This window comes from Eutrigla gurnardus (assembly GCF_963514095.1).
Source record: "Eutrigla gurnardus genome assembly, chromosome: 8".
NCBI lineage: Eukaryota > Metazoa > Chordata > Actinopteri > Perciformes > Triglidae > Eutrigla > Eutrigla gurnardus.
The window spans coordinates 24,019,417-24,045,221 of record NC_139922.1 but is presented as its reverse complement, the minus strand read 5'-3'; the positions used below and the strand labels follow the sequence as shown (position 1 = coordinate 24,045,221).

At 44.4% G+C, this 25,805-nt stretch overlaps 1 protein-coding gene across 1 annotated transcript in view; it reads left to right on the top strand.

The window, feature by feature from the left end:
- Positions 1-25,805, top strand: part of LOC311017003 (arf-GAP with coiled-coil, ANK repeat and PH domain-containing protein 3-like) — a 50,374-nt gene that overhangs the window by 20,378 nt on the left and 4,191 nt on the right. The window contains exons 2-23 of the mRNA XM_084015094.1: positions 2,907-2,964; positions 4,903-5,022; positions 5,599-5,652; positions 11,847-11,905; positions 12,286-12,469; positions 13,700-13,744; positions 13,890-13,985; positions 14,446-14,520; positions 19,766-19,878; positions 20,657-20,708; positions 21,018-21,118; positions 21,330-21,441; positions 22,080-22,288; positions 22,914-22,983; positions 23,126-23,220; positions 23,302-23,519; positions 23,665-23,754; positions 23,886-23,975; positions 24,049-24,275; positions 24,837-24,946; positions 25,347-25,457; positions 25,539-25,600. Coding sequence (XP_083871220.1) covers positions 2,907-2,964; positions 4,903-5,022; positions 5,599-5,652; positions 11,847-11,905; positions 12,286-12,469; positions 13,700-13,744; positions 13,890-13,985; positions 14,446-14,520; positions 19,766-19,878; positions 20,657-20,708; positions 21,018-21,118; positions 21,330-21,441; positions 22,080-22,288; positions 22,914-22,983; positions 23,126-23,220; positions 23,302-23,519; positions 23,665-23,754; positions 23,886-23,975; positions 24,049-24,275; positions 24,837-24,946; positions 25,347-25,457; positions 25,539-25,600 — 2,351 coding nt within the window. The remainder of the gene's footprint in view (positions 1-2,906; positions 2,965-4,902; positions 5,023-5,598; positions 5,653-11,846; positions 11,906-12,285; positions 12,470-13,699; positions 13,745-13,889; positions 13,986-14,445; positions 14,521-19,765; positions 19,879-20,656; positions 20,709-21,017; positions 21,119-21,329; positions 21,442-22,079; positions 22,289-22,913; positions 22,984-23,125; positions 23,221-23,301; positions 23,520-23,664; positions 23,755-23,885; positions 23,976-24,048; positions 24,276-24,836; positions 24,947-25,346; positions 25,458-25,538; positions 25,601-25,805) is intronic.

Here is a 25,805-nt window from a genome sequence, read left to right as displayed (position 1 = left end):
ATGTAAAAGTAGTAAAGAAGTGAAAACTGAGGTGTTCTGCGACTCTGGGCCAGTAAACAGAACCTCCGGACGCCTCGTCAGCATGTAGAAACCACCGGAGCTGCAGCTTGCTCAGCACAATCTCACTGTTAATTATGTTTTTACACCGCTGCTAAACTGCACTGTTCCATGTCACATAAATTATCCCAGCTTAATTCTGCACACAAAACAGTGGTGGTGTTCCCCTCGGTCCGCCTTTTCACGAGATCTGGACGCGTTGCGTTGTTGCTTTACTGCCCTTTAATGGTCTTCTGACGAGGTTTTAATGGTGCGAGGATGGTCGTGTTGTTATTGTCCCCCGGTGTGAATAGGGGTCAACTCACAAGCACATCGGGGACCTCTCCGGCCCACTTAGGAGGTGGTTGCCGTGGCTACAGGCCCGGGGGAAACCGTGTGCATCCATTAAGGGAGGCCATGTGCAGCAAGACGGGGCATCGGGGGAGGGGGGGGCAGCACATCTGGAACAGCTAGCTGTGCCGTCGCTATGTTGAGCCACACTTCAGTTGCATTTGGAGCAGCGCGGTGGAGATCCCGTTGCCTGCGGAAGGCTTCCTGCATCATTAAAGGACCCGTCTCACCCTGCCCATCACTTGTCTGTCCTTCTGCCCTCAGGAAGGCGCTACAGGTTTCTTATGTTGCCTATAAAAAAACTACCTTAGAAGACAAGCCAGAACATTACATTCAAAGATTCACATTTGCTGTTTCTCAAATCTGAGACATTGGTTCAACTATAGTAATATATAAAATATAAAACTATATAAAATGTAAAAATAATGTGTCTAATGTGAATGCAATCCTTAAAAAACCTTGAATAACCATTTAACGCATGTCTGAAGTCTTGATATTAATGCCACAGTAAGATGAACTTCCAGATCTTCCTGCTTTTATAGAAGCTGGAAGATCTGGAAGATCAGATCAAAACACTAATGATATGCTTTGGAGAATGTGCTGTCAGTAAGGCAGCTTGATGCATGTGATTAATAGATTAAACATGGAGAGCCACCAGTATGGTCCATTAAATAACGTTATTGTCCCCTAATGAACATAATATTAAATGCTGAATGTAATAGATGTTGTTATGGAGTAACATGCTGCAGTTAAAGCTTAAAGCTTGTCGACATTTGAAAGTAAAAATATATAATTTTTCTGAAAAGCGAGAGCTTGCTAAGCTCTGCATTATCGCATAAAAAGGGAAGTTTCAAAAGTGACATCAGCAATGAAAACAGCTTTGCTCGCAGCAACAGTATCCCTGGGTGTGGTTGGCGGAAAGCTGTCCAGCAGGAGATCAGTTGAGGTTACAATAACACGCGTCCACATGTGGAATAATATGGTATTGATTATTTTAGCTATGTATGTTTCCATTTTGCATGAGTTGGAGCTTTTGACAGATATTTCCTCTCTGGAGTATTTCTCTCCCCTTCCACTTCACGTCCTTAGATCCTTATTAAAGGAGATGGTGAGAGTAAAAGTGGGGGGTGGAGTCTTAAAAAAAGCACGTGTTCCCCCCTGAGATCGTCGCAGCCTCGGCCAAGTAGGCTAATCCACCCAAGATGAGACAGAGATGCATGTTTTTTATCAGCCGTGGCCGATATTTATGCCACAGATGCAGAAGGTGTAGTGTCGTGATTCAGTTTTCCTTCATATCTAATGGAAAACTATTCCTAAAGGGATAGTTTGGGGTTTTTGAAGGCGTCTCGAGTGGTGAAAGACTAGAACATTTATACCAAATTTCATGGCAATCCATTAGGGGTAGGTAAAAATATCGATACGGCAATATATCGCGATACTTTGCCGTCCAATATAATATTAATTTTTCAACTCCAAATATCAATTTAAAAAAAAAAGATTCATGTTTAGACACGTTGTGAATGCAGTACTTTATCCTTTTTCATTTTATTTTCAATATTTATTCCAGTGAATTTCATGGGAATTAATAAAATGGAGAGGCTGTTTTGAATTAAATAGTTTTGACTCAATTTGTCCTCTGATCAATATCGTCTAATGTACATATACAGGTACTTGTGCTTTATTTATATCGCAATATCGTGATACGTATCGTATCGTGACCAAAGTATCGTGATACGTATCGTATCGTGACCAAAGTATCTTGATACGTATCGTATCGTGAGGTTCTTGCCAATACTCACCCCTACAATCCATCCAAACATCATGTCATTAGATGAAAAGTCAGAGGATCAACAACATCCTTAGGATTCATCCTCGGGGGAACATGAATGTCTGTAGAAAATGTCGTAGGAATTCACCCGACGGTTTATTGGGATATTTCGGTCTTGACAGAAAAATGGTGGACTGTCCAACATTTCCATCCCTAAAAGCGTGCAGAGCTGTGATCACATGACGAGGTCGTCCGTTGGTCGTGTTCATTCTCCGATGAAGCCACGAGTTCCCGCTGTGCAGCAGGAAGCAGCATACGGCAGGATGAGCAGCAGGTTATCAAGGGGGCTAAATATAGATCCGCTCATGTACACACAGTCTTTATGGGGCTGGGGAGCGGTGCATTCAGGGGCTATACGTCATGCAGCTGCCGGCCTCTGGGTGTAAATCACAGCCGGCTCTGTGGTGCGGTGGGTTGTGGTGTTAGTGGCGGTGGTGTCGACAGTGAGTAGGTGGATCGGGGTTCAGGATCCAGACAGACAACCCCCCCCCCCTCACAGTGTTGAGTCTGTTTTGAGAACACATATTCTCGGTCTGTCTCTCACACATTTACAGAGTGTCTTCGTGCTTTCTGAGAACGTGGGAAATTGCAGATTTGTCGAACGACTGTTTTTCCAAACAACCTTAATGTGATTTCTTTGAGTCATACATTTACCGCACGCCCTTTAACAGCTTCTCTTTTTGTTTTTCAGGGCAAATATTGACGAGGTGGAGACGGAGGTGGTGGAGATCGAGGCAAAGCTAGATAAGGTGAGACATCTGCTTTTGCCTGTTTTTGAAGTGCACCTGAAGGCGAAACACCTGCTGTGACATCACTGTTTAAGGTGTGGCCAGAAGTGTAAAGAACAATCTTTCATCTGTGCTCCTCTTTGTATTTGAAAAGCCTTATTTGAGTCTTAAAAGTCCCAACAAGCACGTATATATGCAAAACGTCCATCCTTTAATGCTGCAGAAATAATAAAGAAATAGATCTTATGTCACCACACGAACCATTAGAAGGTCAATCACCATCTCAGTTCTGTGTCACAAGAGTCAGTAATTAATGAAGGTATCTTGTTTGAGGAGCTTCTTTTTCTACAGCATGTGTTCACTTAAAATCTTCTCACGCTCCGAGTTTTTGCGTGCGTTGCCCCTGCCAGCAGCTCTGGACATATTTGGTATGTTTGCCTCGCAGATATTCAATTATTGGAGATAATTGCTTGTTATTTTATCGGTTCTGGGAAACGGCAATGGTGTGGTATTTAGAGGGTATTTCACGCACTGATTCCAGGTCTGTACTGCAGTAATAGATTGGATGAAAATGACTAAAAAGAAGGAGGAATGTTAGCCTTTTTTTGTTACAACAGACCTTAGACCTTACCTCGTCCCACAGCGCTAACGTTGCTAGCATGGCGTCGCTCAGACCTGTCGAACAATCCAGCTGAGGTCCGCTGCAACGGGACGTGGCAGTCGCACGCCAGCCAGATGTTTTGCCCGTAACGCTTGTGTCACCGCTCCATTGACTTACAGTACGAGAGAGATTAGTCTGTTCTTCTTACGGCCGTCACTTTTGGAGACCTCCACTAGAGGTCATGTTGCAGTCAGGAAGGTCATCGTCGCCGTTAATGTGAATATTTATTTCTTACTATTTGGCCTTTTTATATCCATGAAAGAAAACTGGATGGAGTGATATTTAATAACGTACACGTATTCCTCACTTAATCACTGGCATCTGAATGAGATAACATGTTTACTTCTGGTCATGTGATGTTTTTTATCTTCTGTGCATCTAATCAGTTTTTTTGGATGAGAAAGAAAGTTTTTGTGAAAACCTTTCTGTGCAAGTAGTACCTTCATGTTTTCTTCTTCTTCTTCTTCTTCTTCTTCTTCTTCTTCTTCTTCTTCTTCTTCTTCTTCTTCTTCTTCTTCTTCTTCTTCTTCTTCTTCTTCTTCTTCTTCTTCTTCTTCTTCTTCTTCTTCTTCTTCTTCTTCTTCTCCTCCTCCTCCTCCTCCTCCTTCTTCTTCTTCTTCTCCTTCTTCTTCTCCTTCTTCTCCTTCTTCTCCTCCTTCTCCCTTTCCTTCATCTTCTCCTCCTCCTTCTTCTCCACCTTCTTCTCCTTCTTCTACTTCTTCTTCTTCTCCTCCTTTTCCTCCTTCTCCTTCTCCTCCTCCTTCTACTTCTTCTTCTCCTCCTCCTCGTCCTCCTTCTACTTCTTCTCCTGCTACTCCTCCTTCTTCTACTTCTTCTTTTTCTCCTCCTTCTTCTACTTCTTCTTCTCCTTTTCTACTCCTTCTTCTACTTCTTCTTCTCCTTCTTCTCCTCCTTCTTCTACTTCTTCTTCTTCTCCTCCTCCTCGTCCTCCTTCTTCTACTTCTTCTTCTCGTTGTTCTCCTCCTTCTACTTCTTCTTCTCCTTTTTCTCCTCCTTCTACTTCTTTTCCTTCTTCTTCTACTTCTTCTCCTTCTCCTTCTTCTTCTCCTCCTCCTCCTCCTCATTCTCCTCCTCGTCCTCCTTCTCCTCCTTCTTCTTGTCCTTCTTCTTGTCCTCCTTCTCCTTCTCCTTCTTCTCCTCCTCCTCTCTTCTTCTCCTCCTCCTCCTCCTCCTCCTCCTCCTCCTCTCTTCTTCTTCTCCTCCTCCTCCTCTCTTCTTCTCCTCCTCCTCCTCTCTCCTCCTCCTCCTCCTCCTCCTCCTCCTCCTCCTCTCCACAGCTGGTGAAGCTATGCAGTGGGATGATTGAAGCAGGGAAGGCGTACATCAGCGCCAACAAGCTCTTCGTCAACGGCATCCGGGATTTGTCTCAGCAGTGCAAGAAGGATGAAACCATCTCGGTGAGACCGGTGACTCCGAGTCCAGCAGCGATGTGTGAAGTTGAACCATTACAGCCTTTTTATCGTGGATTATTTTTATTTGTCATATTTCTTGCTGCCGTTTGGTGGATGGGACCGTTGGGGTCTCTTGGGAACGGGGACTTTCCTGCTCTCTGGGCGTGAGCCTCGCAGCTCCGTATGTGTGAGGAAACCTGATTACGACAGATTAGTGCACGAGCATCAGATGCAGGCTGGAAAGTTACTCCTGGCTCCGGTCGCAGCACCAGGACTGTTTTTTTTATTGCTGCTGACATTAAGTGCTATTAAAAGCCTGTTTGGCTTCAACCGTAAGACTAATTGAGAGTTTCTTATTAAAGTCCTTTATTTATAGTTTCCATTGTAAGGAAAAAAAGAGAAAGAAACTGCCCTGCAATTATAGTTTCTTTTCCCCGTTCAAGGTTCAAGAGAAGAAATCCTCCAGTGTACCTCAAGCAACATTAACCAGATAATTTTAGCATTGCGGATCTTTTCATTTCCCATTTAGGACATTTTTTTTTTATGCATTATGATGTTATGTTTTTTCTCTCTCCTTTGCAGGAGTGCCTGGAAAAGTGTGGCGAAAGCCTCCAGGAAATCATCAACTACCACATGGTAGGTCGCTTCAGATTGTCCACGCGCCATGACATCATGACACGATGACATCATCCAACATTAAACAACATGTAGCTGCAGCACATCAAAATGCAAAAGACTCTTTCTAAAAGGCTTTATATTAGCACAATGCCTCATTACATCATTGTTATTTTGTATTATTCCATCAGTTATTTATATATCAATAAATCCATCTTATTAGCTTTATGTCCCAAAAATTGGTAAATGACTAAAAAATAAAATAACTGCAAATCCAAGAAGTCTAATCTTTTGTTTTGCTGAGAAGGCAGAAACGCTACAGTTATTATTCGTAATAATCCGGGAGCCAAAACCTGAAAATGAGACGAAAAGCTTAAGATATGAAATGTGCATTAAATGTATTTAAGAGTTGATTCTCACAGCCCCACTTAATGCAGCTTTTGCCCTTATAGCGGATCTATAAAGCATTAGTAAATGAGTCATAATTGTTAATAAGTAACACTTTATAAAAGGAATGGAAGAGTAAAACCAGCTGGAGGAATTTCCTGTTTCTACAAGTATTTTAGCAATCTAAAGTCACCGCTGATAAAATTCCTGAGAATCTCAGCCATGAATAACAATAACATTCATATTTGTCTTATTAGCCAGCTGTGTTTCTGTATTTTCATGTATCTACATCTTCCCGCGGACATTCAACAGCACTTTACTGCTGCGTCCCCCCCCATCGTGACCCCCATAACCCCTCCGAGGCCCTTTGAAGCCCATTAGCTTGAACCCGTAGCGTGCTTGACGATGCTGTAAAGTGCAAACTGTGTGTGTGTGTGTGTGTGTGTGTGTGTGTGTGTGTGTGTGTGTGTGTGTGTGTGTGTGTGTGTGTGTGTGTGTGTGTGTGTGTGTGTGTGTGTGTGTGTGTGTGTGTGTGTGTGTGTGTGTGTGTGTGTGTGTGTGTGTGTGTGTGTGTGTGTGTGTCACATTCCTTTCTGACCCCCTCAGGGTTAATGGGCCCGGGTCAGCCAGGCGTGGATCATTAGCCGCTGGACAGTAGTAACCTTGAATGTGTGAATGTACGTATGGACCGGGAGTGTGTATGTGTGACCATCGATGGCATGTAGACCAGGGGTGTCAAACATAAGGCCCGGGGGCCAGACCCGGCCCGCCAGCTGGTTTCATGTGGGCCCCCCCCAGATGTTTTGGGCAGGAAGGGAAAATTAGAGCCAAAAAAAAGTCGTCTTCAATAATGTGCAACATATCTATGACTATCCTCGGGAAGGAAGATGCCGGGAAAACTGACATGGGAAGACCAGTATATGACAGCAGTACATGATCTGTACTTGTTTGCTGATACCTGGGTATAGTAAAGGAGGATATCATCAAACAACAACCTGTTACCCACACAGAAGAATGACAATGACCAGGACCATGACGGCCCCCACGAGGTCTCATTCTAACGAATCAGGCCCACTGCCTAATATGAGTCTGACAGCCCTGATGTAGACAGATGTTCCCTTTTGTCTGATAGATATAACAATGTGTGTGTGTGGATACTGGGATACTGGGTGAGCCAGTGAAGTGAAGGTTGTAATCACAGCAACGAAAATGTAAACTCTGTCATGTCCTACTGTTCCAGAGCCAAAAGTCAGATCGAAGACGAGCGGGAATGTACATATCAGGCCAACAGGGATGTTTCTCATCATTTCTCTCTGCTTAGTGGGCTCTTGCCCAATTTCTTGCACTGAATTGTTGAGACAGGAGTGTGAAAAGCAGTAAAGTATGTACATGCATATAGAATGTGTGAAGATGCTACAGTATATACAGTAGTATTACAAATCTGGATCTTCTTCTTAGTTCCAGTCAGATCCAGACTCCAGAGCTCCCATCGGTACCGTCAGGGTTCCTGTCAGACTGACGGATCCCCTTGTTTGTCTGGTTGACTGAGTCACACCTTCAAGACCAGAAGAGAGCCATGGTTTGGCCTGAGACCAGCTGGCCTCTGCCACTGTGAGCTCAGCTGGGTTTTCAGCCCCCCCTCCCTCTTATCCATTAACATTGACATTAATATGATTGGCTCTCCACGGTTTTCTTTGTGAGTTTGATGTAAAAACATAGCGGGGGGGAGGAGGGTAAGAGGAGTGCAATACCGAAGCAATAACAGGGATTCCCTCGAGATGAAAAATTTCACCATATTTGCCACGATGCGACCTTAACGAAGCCTCGTGATCTGCTTTTATTGAAGGCTTTTCTTCACATTTTGATGTTGACATCTTTAACACGCTGCCATTTCAATCAGGAAGGGCACCATGTGTGTGCGACTGTGCAGCGCCGCTGCAGCCGAGGGACGCCAGCAGGGCGCCAATGAATAAGAAATGAAGACGATGGTCGTATCTGCCGCTCGCGACGGACGCCCCTCCGTGCACAGCTGCCACCCAATATGAAATGGCGACCGACCCGAGTGCCAACTGGCCGTGTAGCGGCTTCGCTCGGATGCCTTATTTAAAACAGCATCAGATAAACAGCGCGTACGAGGACATGAGCTCAGAGAAAACACACAGGAAAGAGTAAAGAGTGGCTTTGCCAGTTCAGCACCACACAACAGAACAAACGGGCTCTGTGTGTATGAAGGTCAAGCCAAAGATTTCACATTACGAGCAGAAGCATCGACAGAATGAACTCTGTTTAATTCAAGCATGAAACTCCGTATGAATACTCGATCAATTATTGACTCGTGTTTGACTCTGAACATGCATTAGAAATGAGAGGCGGCCGACGCAGAGACCGACATCCCAGAGGTGGAATGATATTTACAGTAGTTGGAACGGAGGCGTGGACGGACAGACGGACGGACGGAGGGATTTAGGGGATGATTGCGTATCGTTTTACAGCACATTTTTCGTGAATTTGAATACAATAAGGAGGCTGTACATACCGAATGAGCGTATTCCCGCGTGGGATGCCAACGCTGATGTCTCACGGTTATATTTGGCGACTGGAAAACAAAGCAGGACGCAGCAGGAAGCCGCTTTTCTTGTCTGGAGCTGCAATCCTTCTCATTCTCTACAGACTACAACCGAGTCCTTTATTCAGAGAGCAGAAATGTGTCTTCAGTCTTCCTTTTAAACGCTTCATATCCACAGTCATTGGTCTTCTTATAATGATAAGACTAGACTTGAATCCCTGGAGTCATATGAATACTAGGGATTTTTATTCCCCAGGACAGCTTCCCCATACATGAATAATAAATGATATGGCATCATATGTTCCATGCTCTTCTAGTGTTACATATTGGTATTTGGTCTGGGAATCCTATGGTGTCTCACGACTCTTGAGGTCAAACTATTCACGATCCAAATATCGATTTTCAATTCAAATTCACGATTCAGAGCGATTTATTAGAGTGAGTACATGATTCAGGATCTATTCCGTCCTCTGGAGGCTAATAAAGGCCATGTGGCAAATTATGGCATGAGATGCGTAAGATTATATAAAATAAAACGACAATAATGTAAATACACGAAGGCAGATCCAAGACCAAAGATTGCATTAATTAAAATAATTTTATATTTTAAAACATAAAAAGAAAAATATATATTTTTGGAAGTTATGAATCTTAAAAAATAAGACTCGCAATTTTTTTTACATCAATACATTTTTTTTATGTTCTGATGCTCTGTAACTAAGCAGCAGAACACCAACAGTGTTACTCCGTCTAACATCCTGGATGTTAAGTCTTAAATCAACAGGTTTTCTTGCCTCACGTTGACATTTTCCTGTCGGATTTGACAGTTGCGTACCGTCTCCCGCGCGCCGATCAAAATAAAGATCTGAAGATAATTGCTGGGCTGCTTTTATTAGCTCCGTCTTGTGTCCCGACATGTCTGTGGAATGAGAGTCGGTACAGTAGTCCATTGTGAGGCCCGGAGCCGTCCCATTCCTCGGCTCTGATATCGGGTCATGGAAGACGTGCCAGATATTTCGCTAACTCACTTTCTTACTTACGGCAAGTCGCACAGTGTTTTCTTTGTTCCGCCACATTCCAACTGGCATTATCTGTGTTGACCCGCCTGTTAAATATGAGAGCAAGACGGTATATTTGTTAGATCTGCAATCCAAACACAGAAAAAAAGGACTCTCATTCAAAGTTTTAACATGACTCAGTAGGAGCTTATTGGTAACGTTTCCTGGCTATAATCCAAATGTTTGCGGGACTTCACACTTACAGACGTTATATTTATCAATTAAAATGTGACATCATATGAAAACCCTTCAGCAGAGCGGATGAATAGGATGCGTTCGGATCTCATTTGGATTTCACTTCATCACCAAAGCTATAGACACGCTAGCTTCATAGCTACATAGTGATGTTTGTCACCTGTGGATCCTTTTATTTTGAAACCCAGATTGTTTATGTCGACTTCTACTTTTCCTGTAAACTCAAAGTCCAACTTTAGCATCAGTCCTTCAACGGAAAGTGGAGACTCGTTGATGATGCGACTGTAGTTGATGGGTTTAAGGGGATCCCCAAAGTCATTAGAGAACCAACCTCTGGGGACCAGGAATGTCCTTAAGTTCGTGGTGATCCATTCGGTATTGGCCATCGGACCAGGCCGTGTGTTGTTGGTCCTGCAGACGGACTAGTTCACATCACATCAGAGGCGACGTCTGGCATCTTGTCCTATGAAAGAAGGGTGTCAACTCGCCACAAAGGCAGCTCAGGAATGCTACAGGCTGCACTACCCCCAGAGCCAGGAAGTCTCCCAGAGGCTTTCCAGCCACCACACACACACACACACACACACACACACACACACACACACACACACACACACTAGTTGATTTGACTACTTTTAAAGTTCGTGGTTTCCATCGAGCCTCCGAACACACCAGTCCCGACCTATCCTTCCACCCGGGTGTGTTTACAGCCGCTGCTCACCGCTGCCCCTGCTGGCTCCTCCAGTCCTCGCCTGTTTATGGGCGTCTTTGGTGGCACGGTGCTTCTTTAAACTGAATCCAGGAGAACAGATTATTCACACGTGCGCCATCAAAGCCTTCGCAGTCGAACACGACGCCATTAAAAACGCCTCGTTTACGCCTTACAAAAGGCCGCCTCGCCTCGCGGTGCGCTGCTGGTGACGTCTGGTGCTGCGTCGGAGAGGCATTTATCTGCCGGTTGATTACATGCAGAGAAATGGCTGGTTTTCTGATGTGATTATGCAACAAACCGGATGAGAGGGCCGCTGTCCTCACTCATTCGGAACCAGCGAGTTTATAGAGCAGTAAAACCAACCCGACGATCAAAAACATCTCTTTTAGAGTCGGTGGCAGGGACACGATGACCACTTCCATCTCGGCCACATTTTTATCCTGAAGCCTGCTCATCTATACTTAGCTGTTTGTTTTTTAAAGTGCTGGATAGTTGCTGCCTCCACCTACAGTGGCAACGACACGGTGTCTGTCCGTATGCCAGTAATCCCCGAGTTAAAACACCCAGAAGCTTAGTTTAACGGGGCCTCGCATGTCTTCTAATCCACAAACACAGTTGTATATCCAATTATTCCGGCCGGCTGAGGATGCACACCCTTCAGCCGTACAGCGATGGCACACGGGGCTCTGGCGGTTTTGTCCGCGTGGGTTTTGCGTTCTGCATCGGGTGGAAAACTCTGCAGTGTCACATTGTACCAAAAACCCTCCTCTCCCTCTCACTCACTTCCTCCCTCCCTCTCTGCCCGAGTGACCTATTTAGCAGCAGCGATCACAGAGGATGTGCTCAGAGGGCGAGAGAAAAGGAGGAGCGGTCTTCAGTGTCAAACACCCCATAAGAAGGCGAGACAGTTATTGTGTTGCAGCGGGTGTCGTTTGAGTCGGTGACATTCCTCCAGCGTTCATATTAACGAGCCTTTAAAGGCTGATCTGCATCATAAAAACAGAAAAAGCATGCGTTGTCGCCCTCTGTTGGTTAGAAACACATTATAGGTGGTTTGACTGGAGCTCACTTTAGTTTTCCCTCCAAAAGTCGAGAACGAGAAATGGCAAAATGCTTCAGATTGTGTCGACAATGTGCATTATATTTCATTTTTTAGACGGTTATTAGCAAATAATCAGAAACAACATCTTTATTTGTCATCATATTTGTATCAGTATATGAGTATCTAGTTTTGATATCAGTAAAAACCATCCCTCATCATCCAGACAGGCTAATGTCTCCTTTCCATCTGTTTCAGATCCTGTTCGATCAAGCTCAGCGCTCCGTGAAGCAGCAGTTGCACAACTTTGTGAAAGAGTGAGTAAAACCACACTCGACGGCGCTCCGGTTCCGGTTTCCCTGCAGAGCTTTAAGACCCTTCAAATATTCATCGCGGTTTGCATAAACCCCAGAAAGTCTTGAACCTTTAAAGAGCAGACGTCCCCCCTCTCCCCGAAAACCTTTTAGGTGTTTTTTTAAATATTAAACACCTTCTGCAGCCCAGATATGTTGTCACAGACGTATCATGAACAATGAATGAAGCCTCGGGGTTCACCTGTGACCTCACGTTGGCTTTGTGGTGCCTCTAAATACCCAAGTCTGGAATCCTGAACTGTGTGTGTCTGTCTGTGTGTGTGTGTCTGTGTGTGTGTGTGTGTGTGTGTGTGTGTGTGTGTGTGTGTGTGTGTGTGTGTTAGGGATGTGCGCAAGTTCAAGGAGACCAAGAAGCACTTCGACCGGGTGCGTGAGGATATGGAAATAGCGCAGGTGAAGAACGCTCAGGCGCCGAGGAACAAGCCGCACGAGGTGGAGGAAGCGGCCGGCACGCTCAGCATCACCCGCAAGTGTTTCCGACACCTCGCTCTGGACTACGTGCTGCAGGTGAGACTCCATGGATCCTAGTGGGTCGATATTCAGCAAGACCCTATATGTTTTATAAATATATGAATCTTATGTGCATACATCATTATAAAGTACCTTTTAAACATGGCCCTATAGGCTGCACTACACATTATTATTGTATTATAATAATAATATGATATTATTATTACACAAGGGGGGTCCTTGGCCTGAAAAGCGTTGAAGACTCGGTCCTAAAGTTCACATCAAATCATCATTTTGACATAACCGTGTATGACAAAACCACGATATTATTGAAAGACGGTAAATGATCATTTAATTCTAAGCCAGCCCCACACAGCTTTATCTTGCCTGTACGATCATGGATGGCTGTAATGATGCCCTCCTATTAGCTCACAACGATGTCTGCGTCCATCCTTCTCCCCGTATGACACATCCTCGCCTCCGCCCATCCGTCCATACGCGGCACGCCATTTGTTTTGCCCACAAGTTGTAAGCCTCCGACCCACGATGGCCCGCGGGGAGCAGAGAGGCTGATTCAGTGCGATCGCTACGACGGCCGTGCCCTCTTTTCTTCATTCTTCACTCTCTCTCAACGCTCTCAGACACGTTACCCTTTTGAGTCTTAATTGAGTGTCTCAAGGCGGAAAAGGTCAAAGCCGAAGGGAGAGGCGCTATATGTATAAGTGACCTCTTAAATGTGGCACAAAGTGTTATTTAGGTTTGCATCGGTTAAGCTGTACAATGCAAACGGCTTTAAGTCAGAGAAATGCCAGAGGGACTTTTTCTTAGTTTATGACAGGGTGTTGTTTCCACTGGTGCTGTTCATTTATAGTGGAGGAAGGATTCAGGTTTTTCTTCCACACTGTAAAAAAGGTCTGTATTGAAAAGTAAAATGTCATTATTTTGTTGTTTGGTTTGTGAAAATTCAGAAAAAGAGCCCAAAGTGACACAGTGTCCAACTAACAGTCCAAACCTCCACATTATTAAAATACATCATATTTTATAACCTGTTTGCATGTTTTGTGTGCAGAAATGTCTTTTTGCAAAGTAACTAAAGCTGTGTGATTAAAGTGTTAAAGTGTTAAAAGTTAACACAAATTAAAGCCGGTGGTGTTGGTTAGAAAAAAGGCAAATATTGTCCACTAGAGGGGGTAATCTCAAAAAGCATGTTTGTGTTAAAAGTGGTGTATTGTTGTGGATATCATCAAAACAATAATCTTTTAACACGTCTGTCTTTATTTTCTGCAGATTAATGTCCTCCAGGCGAAGAAGAAATTTGAGATCCTAGATGCTGTAAGTCAACGCAGACACACACACACACACACACACACACACACACACACACACACATGCATCCCTATCATATATATAAAAAGAGAGTAATGTCACGTATTGTATCATTTCATAATATTAAATAAACTGCCTCCGTCCCGCCCAGATGCTGTCGTTCATGCACGCGCAGTACTCGTTGTTCCAGCAGGGCTACAACCTGCTGGACGAGATCGACCCGTACATGAAGAAGCTGGCTGCCGAGGTGAGCAAAGCGTCTCCATCACTACTACAAAACCTCACTTCTCTCAAACCGGTCTCATCCTCTTTTGAACAATTGCATAATGAATGGTGGAATTTCCGCTTGCTGATTGATTGTGGTGGGGGTTTTGATCTGATTTGGGTAGTAATCTCCCTCTTAGCGTTCAATAAAAAAAGGCTCAAACCAATATTTCATGGGGGGCACCGACGTGTTTCTGTGGACCAGCTGGTTTGTCGCCTGCTGCAGGAGAATCGATGCTTCGTTACCAAACACTGACCTGATCATTGGAGGCTGGCGTGTGTCGGCGATGGAAACTGTTGCAGTTTCAGCTTCCTCTTCTCAGACAGCACCTTTTTATTCTACCGTATATGTTTGAATGGATCTCACTGCAAAAAGAGGGCGTTTCACAGGATGTCCCTTTGGGAAAACACTGAACTTGTCTTTGTGTTGATCGGACTTTCAGCTGGATCAGCTGGTGATTGATTCGGCCATGGAGAAGAGGGAAATGGAGCATAAACATGCAACCATTCAGCAGAGGGTGAGGTTTTTTTTTTTTAAATATAAGTATCAACTACATAAAGAATGTAAAGTATTATTCCAGCAGGTTGGAAGAGCCTGGATTTAATAAATAAACCATGAGACATGCTTGCTACAGGAACTACTCATCATCTCATAATGAACCATTTTAAATGAAATAACATGTCTGCTGTTAATCCTGGTCCATGTTGTGTTCATTTAATTAATGACATCATTAGGAGTCATTGTTATGTACGGCATGGAAGTACTGAATGAATTACTTAATACTTATTTCCAGGCCACATTGTCCCGAGTGGTTTTCCATCATACATTCGTACTTTAGCTGGTTTGAAAGATGCATAAGATGTCCTTCCATGTGGTGTTAAAAAGGTCCAGCAAATGTTATTTGGAGGAAAGATTATAAAGGTTCAGTGTTTTATTTTCTTCAGATGAAAAAATGAGCAATTTATGTCTCTTTTTTTTCTTTCTGTTATTTTTTTTCTTTTACTTTTTTGTTAAACAAACAGGTGAGAATTTAGACAGACAAAAGGCGAAACAAAGAAATGACAGACATTAACGTAGGCCTTGTGAAACAGAACAGCTTCAATACATGAGGGCAGAGTTGAGTGCAGGTTTAAAGGAGAAGATAACAAATAAAACCAAATAATAATAATAATAATAATAATAACAGTCCAGGAAGGAGGCGATTGGCTGATAAGACACTGTTTTCCTGCCTGAGAAGACTCCTCCGTCGCTCCTTCGCTGCTGTGAAAATCTAAAAGGGTGTTAATGTGTTCGTGTCTCACCTCCAGGATCCAGTCTGCCACCTGGCCCAGTGCATGTGTTGTGACTGGGGCGGGATTAGACCTGGGCCGCTGGGAGGTGTTTGATTTAAGCCCCCTCTAACAAAGACCAAGGCATCGATTTAAGCATTAAAATCAGGTGGAATTAAGTGTTTTAAAGAGATCTAAATCCCAGCGTTGTCAGCACGTTAGCTACTGTTTGTGCTGATACACGAGGAAACCCTCCCTGTGAAGTGCTGACCATGTGGTTTCTGGCCCTAACAGTTTATCTTCACACCTTTTTAATTGGTTTGATGTGACATTCGTGTTCCCCAAAGGAGGAATCCTCCTCACGTCGGGGGTCTTTTTGTGAAATATCTCAGATATCGGATGAATTAAAATAGAGTCTAAGGTTTCTCAGATGAATAAATGTCGGGTGCTCCCTCCTGCCTGGCATCTTGACGATTAATAATTCAGAAAGCCTCATGTCCAGCGGGCCCCGTGTCTGGCGTACCCCAGGATCAGTGGCCATCTGTCGCGGTCAGCGCTCTCCCTCCAGGCTCTGTGCTGCTGGGGCCGCGGGGAAGGGCCGGGTCACATGCGGGGCCTGTTATCGATCTGGTTTTAGCTGTTAGACACTAAGCTTCGTGCTGCTGCAGGGAGCTGAAGCCACATTAGCATGGGCACAGGATGAAAACACTGCGGCGTGGTCACATTCAGTGTGGAAGACCAGTAAGGAGGATCTCCATCTAAACGCTGGTCCTAACGCTGTGTTTTCCCCTCTTCTTCCTGCTCGTCCCGATGCCTCCGTCCTCGCTCAGACCCTCATGCAGGTGAGTGCTCCATCATTTGTTTTGTCTTTTTTTTTTTCAGATACAAGATGTCATTTTATTTTGTGCTCTTGTTTCTCCGCTGCTTTTAGAACAACATGGCCTACTTTGTTGTTCTCCCTCCTTCCTTTTAAAGAGATTCTTTTCCCTCCACTTGTTAACTTTCTTCCTCATCACATGAAGAATGTGCAGTAAAGCTTGTGTAAACGTACACAGGCCAAAGGGGCAGCCTTTCCTCGGTACAGGCAAGAAACCAGGAGAGCAGAAGGGAGTTTAAGTGCTCCGACTGTCGGCCGGCTCGGAGCGGAGAGCATCTAAATGCCACAGCTATTCATTTTTAACCGCAGATTTAATGGAGAACTCCTGTTCCAGGCAGCCGGCTCCTCCTTCTATTCTATATTTCTACATTTCATCACCGGCGCGCCCCCCCCCCCCCCCCCCCCCATGTGTGCGTCACTCGATTTATTTTCACCGCTTGAAACTCGGAATGGATTTGTAGTGAAAGAAAAACATGATTAAATATGTTGTATCTCAAATCTTCATCTCAACACGGGTGTAAACATACGGTCCACAAATAGATGAAAAATACAAGTATATGTTAAAAACATTTTTTTAATCAAGATGATTAATCTGCAGATTCATTTCTCAATTAATGTTTTTTTCTATTTAAAAATGATCTTCATTTCCAGCCGACAGAAATGTATTAAATCTACATGTTTTATTGAGCAAATGGTTCAAAACTCAAAGGTATTCTACTATCTTATTTGACGATGAAAAAAACAACAAAAAAATCTGCATTTTTGCTTGAAAAATTACTACAGTGATTAATTGACTATCAAAATAATTGCTGTATTTTTTAATTTTTTTTGTGAATCATCGCGGCTCTAAGTAATATCATAGTCGTCAGAAACTCAGTGGAGAATAAAAAATAAGCCCAGAAAGCATTTTGAATATTCTCATTCTGCAACATTTGTCACGTGATGTTTCAGCCCTCGTTAGACGAGGTCATAAGGAGAAGATTCTTCTCATCCTCGACATCCCTTTTGACCTCGAACGCAGCTCATTAATCGAAGAAAACCTGAAGTTTGTCTAAATGAAGGTTTACTTACAGTCATCCTCGAGTAGCCATCGATCCGTGTTCACATTTGCACCCAAAGATTAATTTATCCTCTTCAACTCCACCTCTCTTTACCAAAGGCCCATTTTTAAATTTGTTTTAGGGGGGAAGGGTTCTTTAGTAGTAGTAGTAGATGCTGCACAGAAGTGGAGTAAATCATCTGAAAGCTGGGAACCTGAAGATGAATTGGAGATTCAACTCAGTCGTGTGTGTCGAGTTGATCGAGTCGTAAATCAGGAATAAAATAGTGTAAAATGTCTTGATGCACGTGCTCACCATTTGTTCCACATATCTAGTGCTAAATTCCACACTTTATTTACCTCCATAAAACCACATTTTGACACCAAGGCCTTGAGGAATACCATAGAAAATCCATGCTGTGTTTTGCCTTTTCAAGATTTTTGTTTTTTTTTGTTTTTTTGCAAGAATTTAATTTCCGTCTGGTGATTGATCAGTGATCTGATTGGATGATGAACACTTCTGTTTGTTGTTATTGTCAGTATAGCAATGAAAGCCATCCCCTACGTCTCTAGTTTGTGGTTGTGAAGTGATTCTGCTGGCAGGGATGATCTCAGCTGTCCAATCATACCCGGTTTAAGCCGTTAGCAGACTGAGAACTGTGTCTGTGACACATAAAGGCTCGCATACCTCACACAGTAATCAGTGCTCCCGCTCGGCGTGCGGTCTCATGGCGGACGAAGCACCGGCACGCGTCGTCTCCACGCAACACAACAATTTGCTTACTTGCTTCCAAACATTTGGAAGTGGCCGTTTTTTCCCAGCTTTGTTCAATAATTCACCGATGTTCGGTTTCCGTCTCTGTGACGTTGCCGCATTAAAAATAGATGTCCCTTTGTCGTAGGCTTGAGAGATAGCGGCGTACCACCCAGTGCACATCTTGTTTTAGCGTTGCCTCCCGTGTTTTCTGATGTTCAAATAAAGAGCGAGGCGTCTGACAGCTGCAGGTAAGGTGACTTTCTTCCAGATCTCATACTGTTGCAGAGATTGGTTGATGAAGCCCCTGGGGGGTATTTAGTTTGGTGATGTGGGCAGCTTGCCAGATACCTCCCCTTGGGGTCAACAGGGGGGCTGAAACTCCCACCTTCCTCCAGCGAGGTAGGTGTGTTCAAGGGAGGCCCAGACACACAAAGTGTCACAAAGCAGCCTGCTTGTCTTTTTGGGGGGGTCAATAGCAGCTACAGTGCTGTAGCGTGGTCCACTATTATTACTCAGCAGCCGGCAGCTGTATGCTAATGAGTCCTGATGCTGGAGGCTCGGCAGGCAGGTGGCTTCAGAGGAGGGCACGCATGTCGGCGCTGGAATTACGCACTGCAGCGACACGATGCCGTTAAACGCCGCTGTGGCAGAGCGAAGGGAGAGGTGCGTTTCTCAATGTTGTGGGGACTAAACGTTTGAATATGAAGATCTTCTGCCAGTGGGAACACAGTTTGGTGGGTTGATTTGCATCACATTGGCTGTTTTCTTTAGTGCATGTTCTCGTTTTGGACACAGTCGTGTTCTCGGAGTGATTATTTGTGTGTTTTTGTAACACAACTTACTTGCTCTCTTCATGGTCTCTCAGTCTTTTCATTCAAATCTGAAAATGTTTAGTCTCCTTTCCTTTGCATTAATCATTAATGTTGTGTTTTGAGATTTGATACCCCTTTTTTTAATTGTTTTTAACAAACTTTGACTTATATATTGAGAGAGCGTCCTGTTTGACATTGTAAATGCCTGATGAAGGAACTAACTGAACAGGTTGTGTTTCTCTTTTGGCATCTATACGAGTTAAAATGACGACATGACGGAGAGCAGCGAGTCGTTCTATTATTCAGACGTGCAATGAGTAGTTAATGGTGCGCTGGGAGCTGTGCTGCATGTACACACACCCTGTTATGAAACAGGAGAGTGAATGAAGACCCGATTTTATTTGGGTCGCTCCGGCAGACTCTTTCCTCCTTTTTATATATATAAATGTCTGATACATCCATGCACAAGAAATCATCTCTAGTGGGGAGAAAGGGTCTTTTCTCAGGGCTGCATGCATGTGATGTTCAACACATTTAAAATGAGTTAATGATCAAAACACTGATGTTTTCTGTGCTTCCTAAAAACCTTCATTTCAGGAATAGTGTTCCACTTTCTGATGGCGCTCGGCGTCGCGTTATAAGTCATGAAAAAGCTTGCAGGCTAATTTCACGTGAATCATCCTCTTGTTTATGTAATAATTTCCTCTCACATCTGTTGAGTTACGAAACGCCCCAGTGCGCGCCATGCGGGGACGATGGCACGCGACCCCCGCTGCGTTCATGGACCGACACGTGAGCGTTTCTACATGATCACACAGGGCATGATGATGCGGTCGCTTAATGGACCGTATGTACAGTACAGAGCACATCCAATGCTTGCTGGTATTCCAGGAACGCCACACATGCTACGTCTTCACTGCAGGGAGGAAAGGGTTTCGTTTCCTGTGTGAGGATTAATGGGGACACTTTTTCCATTCGGAGGCCTCATGTCTCTCATCTTCTCTTCCAGGACTTTTCTTATGACGACTCTAAGGTGGAGTTCAACGTGGATGCTCCTAACGGGGTGGTGATGGAGGGCTACCTGTTCAAGAGGGCCAGCAATGCTTTTAAGACCTGGAACAGGTAAAAACAAAAGTTTAAAACAAAAACATCTATATACTGTAATGTATGACTTTAGTAGAAACGGTGAATTGATATTAAAAGTAGAAGAAATGTTTACGTTTCACATAAATAAAACAACAATCTAGCTGTATGCAAAATATACTTTACAGCACCTTAAATGATGGAAGTGAATTGTGTATAAGTTAAAGTATGCAGGTAAAGGTATCCTTAAAAGTGTTTGTTTCAACATTTTGATGATACTGTTTATAGCTTGTGTTATTTTTTTTGTTTTGTGTTGCATATTCATTATTTTTGATAATTGCAAATAATAAGAAATCATAGGAAGAAAAGGTTCAGAAACCTTCTTCAGTCAAAGTAATCCAGTGATAGTTGAGTGTAAATCCATGACTACATTGCAAACAGTTACTTCTAATTGCTAATTCTGCATATTTTTAATTGCACCACTTTGCAAAAATGTAAACAAATAATAAACAAACAGAAAAAAGTTGTCGGGGGTTGGTGCTGCTGACTGAATATGATGTATAATATAATAACACAATAATAATACTATGAGTAATAATAGGAACATGATTATATTGTTTATGTATATATATATAATGGTATGGTATAGGCTATTTCCAGGTTAGTGAGGTTTAAAAGTCTCTCACGAAGGTCACGATGTTTTGTTGCCGAAAGCAAAACACATTTCACTTGATGCTTGTGATTCAACTTTGCTCTCTTAAAGACTGGAAGGATATCCATCTGAAATAAGTTATTTATACCCTCTCTCTCTCTCTAGACGGTGGTTCTCCATACAGAACAGTCAGCTGGTCTATCAGAAGAAGCTCAAGGCAAGTCCATACTTATCTCCAGCTATCGCCTCTCCCCGGGGTAAAGTGGGCTCTGAGAGGTTAATTGCAACCTTAATGGAGGGGGGTCGTGGTTTGTGACCGTTATGGGGGATCTTCACTGGAATCCATGATCGCTCACCCGACTGCGTGTTTCTGAGTAAAGAGATCTCTGCTGGGATTCAATCAGTGTGTATAAATATCTAATGGTCAGATGCTTTCATCTGCCGAGGAAGAAAATAAGTCGGGTTTATGTTTGTCTCGGGGTTCTGAGGAGCAGAGAAGTGCTAAGTGGTCGGTTTGTGTGAGCAGGACTCCCTGACGGTGGTGGTGGAGGACCTCCGGCTGTGCTCTGTGAAACCATGTGAGGACATCGAGAGGAGGTTCTGCTTCGAGGTCGTCTCCCCCTCCAAGTGAGACCTGACTCTTGGGTGGATTAACATGAACTTTGGTTGAGATATTCATGTTCCTCAGAGGCTGAACTGTAATATCTGTGTTGATTCCTTCACTTTTCAGCCCCACGTTTTATATATATATGCATACAATTTAAAATTTAGCATTTCACAACAAATTCTGCAGAAGATGCATCATTACTTATGGTGATTTGATTTCTCTGTGTTACAGGAGCTGCATGCTTCAGGCTGAGTCTGAGAAACTGAGACAATCGTGGATTCAGGCGGTTCAGGCTAGCATCGCGTCGGCCTACCGAGAGAGCCCGGACACCTACTATATAGAGGTAAGTCAGCGGTCGGGGTGGCAACAAGAACGCAGAAATATTCTTTACAGCTTGTTTGTCAAATTGTATTGCATTATTGTACATACATTTACTGAAGTATTGTATTGTAAAGTACCTTATTTGAGTATTTCCATTGTATTTCCTTGGTCCAGACCTTTGACTCCGCCCACTCCGCCGCGTTCGAGTGGACTGTTCTGTCAGATATCAGGCTGTCCATTTTATTTTGCATTTACCTGACAGTTATGAGATGAATTGATAACATAAACTGTATATTTATTAATCATACACTTAGAAAAGCAGTTAAATTAGCTCCACGAAGACAAACTAAAATATCAAGGAACAGTTGGTAATTTTGGGGAAATGCACTTAAACAGTACAGTTCAAGTAGCTTAGCTTAGCATGAAGACTGGAAGCAGGGGGAAACTGTGCAGTGGTTAAAAATATATATATATATTTAAAGATAACTAATTGACATGTTATACCTGGTTTGTTTAATCCATACCAACAAAAAAATGTTGAAAATCACAATTTGCATTTTTCTGGATTACTTTGATATGATTATATTATTTGTAAATGTTTATTTTAATAGTGCTGGTTTGGTATGTGTAAGTTGTAGCTTCGAGTGTGTTTCCGTTTAGCATCTGGACAGAACGGCCTCCCCGTCCACCAGCAGCATCGACTCGGCCAGCGAGCCGCGGGAGCGCAGCGTCAGAGGGGAGACCATCCTGCAGCGCATCCAGTGTCTGCCGGGGAACGAGCAGTGCTGCGACTGTGGCCAGGCGGACCCTCGCTGGGCCTCCATCAACCTGGGCATCCTGCTGTGTATCGAGTGCTCCGGCATCCACAGGTAGGTCTGAATGAACTGAGTTGGCTTCTGGCACTGAAGACGGAGAGAGCTGCCAACTGTCCGTTCCTTTGGCCTCACGTTGTGCAGTGGATTGTGATGCATCCCTTTTTTTTGGATCAGGCTTTCATTGAGGAACGATAAAGCTGAGACACACACAGCGAACGAGGCGTTGAATAGATCAATTCGGTGGGAACGTCCTCATCTAGATCTCACGTTGCGTCTCATCCAGTGATGTTCATTTTCAAGCTGCCGGTTGTGTGTGTGTGTCTTTTATTTTAAAGTTGAAATAATCACTGTTGAATATTCATGTTCCCTTTCGGGGCTTCGTCCTCTTAACGGTGAGATCAGACATCTTGCTTACAATGCAGGGTGACGAAGAGGAGAAAGTGTCAGTGTTTGGTTGGTTGTTGTTTTTTTTTTTATCCTTGTGTGCCACGGTTGCCTGGATACCAGACAGCGTCGTCGGTGGAACTTGGTGATTTGCATGACATTGGGAGCCTCTCATTTGCCTCTGTGTTAGAACTCTTGTGATGTTACATCGTTGCATCTATTCAGACCAGCAGGTCTCGATATAACTTCTTAATATAAACTCCTTATTGACCTTTAACCTGTCGTTTTGATGCAGGAGTCTGGGAGTTCACTGTTCAAAGGTCCGCTCGCTCACACTGGACTCATGGGAACCAGAATTATTAAAGGTTTGTCTCAGCAGTGCCCTCGTTTGAATATGAAGCATACAGCCACTCCTTATGCTAAGCTAAGCTAACTGTCCTCTGGCTTCGGCTTCATATTTCAGAGTTTTAGTGTGGGTGTTTTAATGTCTTTGTCTTTGCCTTGTAGTTAATGTGTGAGCTTGGAAACAGCGTCATCAACCACATCTATGAAGGTTCATACCAAGAACAAGGTCTGAAGAAACCATTACCGTCCAGTTCAAGGTGGGAAAATCATAAAACGCAGCTCGAATGAAATGTTTTGAGGCCGGTCAGTCCGTCATGTGTTTGCGTGGCCCGTTGCAGGCAGGAGAAGGAGGCCTGGATTAAAGCAAAGTACGTGGAGAAGAAATTCCTGAAGAAGCTGGGCTCCACGGAGATACTCATCAACGGGGAGAGGAAGTCACAGCGGCGGTGGAGCGTGAAGAAGTGTCGGAGACACAATAGCGCCACCACCGTGCCTAAAACGCGGCGGAGATACCGGCAAGAGCCCGGAAGCACCTCCCCCTCCACCCTCTCCGCAGGTGAACCCATCCTCTGTCAGCACCGGAGCTTTCTGGTCATGTGGTTGAGGTGGAAAGAGACGGATGCATGCAGGTGTTTTAACAACAACAGGAAGTTGGTTACACCTTCCCTTGTTCTCACCTCTGACCTGTGTTTGTCTCACAGCAGCTGCTAAGTTCAGACGAGACTCCTTGTTTTGTCCCGACGAGCTGGACTCTCTCTTCTCCTACTTCGACACGGGATCCGGCCCTCGAAGTAAGCCACTCACTATTTAGCTGGTATAAGATATGAGAATGATGGCATGATTGTGTGACTACCGATGAGCCGGGGAGAGAGAGACAGCGGTAACTAATGTGTCCATGTTCTGGCGTCTCCCGGTCCGGCAGGCCTCAGCAGTGACAGCGGGTTGGGCGGCAGCACAGACGGCAGCACCGACATCCTGGTGTTTGGCTCCGTGGTGGACAGCGTCACCGAGGGTGAGTCCGGCGGAGGGACGTTAACTTACCTTGGGTGGTACGTACGGCGAGTACTAAGTCTCCGTGTCCTCAGAGTGCGAGGTGTCGGAGGACTCCAGCGGGGAAGCCGAGCTGGAGGCCGAGCCGGAGACGTCGGACCCCGAGGACATCAGAGACCTTCACCCCGGAGCGCTGCTCTGCAAGGCCTCCAAGGCCCGCAACCTGCCTGTCATGGCGGAAGCGCTGGCCCACGGGGCGGACGTCAACCTGGTCAACGACGAGGACGAAGGGAAGACGCCCCTCATACAGGCCGTCATCGGGGTGAGGAACGAGTCACGTAGGGAAACGCCAGAGTTGATGATGTCATCAGGATTACCTCAGCTCGGGTTTAGAGACTTTAAGTGTTTTGATAGAACGGCTTTGTTACGAACTGGTAGTTTTTCGGGACTTAATAGTCAGACAGAGTGTTAGGTACAGGAAAAATGCTATTTTGTTGCATTATGGGAAATGTAGGCATAGATGAATTGCATAATCAACTGTATGAAGAAAGAAGAAAATTGAATAAATCATGGCGAAGACAAAGTGACATTAGTCTGAGAGTGATGAGACTTTCACCTCAATAAAAAAAAATTATAGACGATAATAATAATCAGTTTTGGTCCAACACTGGATCCTGGGACACTAATCCCTGAAACATATGTGTGAATATCCATTTTAAATCCTCTTTCCTTTCTAAAGATTATTTTTCAAGCCTTATTTTTATTACATTTATTATAGAGAGGAAATTGGGGGAGAGAGAGAGAGAGGGGGACGACATGCCTCTTTCCTTTCAACATCAATAGCAGTATTTGATCGCCTGGTTAACCTGCGTTGTTATTTCAGGGTTCGCTGATCGCCTGTGAGTTCCTGCTGCAGAACGCTGCCGACGTCAACCAAAGGGATGCGAGAGGGAGGGGCCCCCTGCACCACGCCACCTATCTGGGACACACGGGGTGAGTCCTGTTAGCCGTCTCCTTGACCGCCTGTCCCATTAATCTGTGCATTAAAACGGCTTATTTTTCATTATTTTGGGTCCTTTTAATACGACTTCGGACACAGCCGAGCTTTTAAGCTCTGCAGTGTAATTCCTCGTTTCTGTTTTTTGACTGAAACGTGCTCGTTAATGAAGCAGAGGGGGGGGGCATCGATTATGACGACGAAATCTCATTAACATTCTAATAAAACTAGCAATTTCCTTCCAGTTTGTACAGTTAAGACTTTCCTGTGAGTCCGATTTGGAGCATTCATACGAGCAAATCTCAGTAAAAAAAACCCAAGAGATTTAGGAAAAGAATGTGAAAATGTTTTCTCTCTCACTGATTGGATGATCTCCCTTTCTGCTGGTGTTTTCAGGCAGGTGTGTTTGTTCCTGAAGCGGGGAGCCACACAGAACGACGGGGACGAGGACGGCCAGGACCCGTTGAGTATAGCTGTCCAGCAAGCCAACGCAGATATAGTCACACTGTGGGTTCCTTTCTATACGTACACTTCGATACTAACTCTCCAGCCGTGATGAATCCATAACAAGCCCTCCTCTTCTTCTAGGCTGCGTCTGGCCAGGATGAACGAGGAGATGCGGGAGTCGGAGGGACCCTTCGGACAGCCAGGTCAATACCCGACTAGCAGCCCCACTGAGCAACAGTATAAGAAATGCATCCAGGAGTTCATCTGTCTCACCATAGCGGAGTGCTAGTCCAGTCAGGGAGTCCAGTCGGGGTTTAGGGGGGTGCCGGTAGACTACGACTGCCTGAGAGAGAGAGAGAGATGCGTTCCAACACTTGTTTTCTCACCGCCACGTTAACTTCTCTAAAC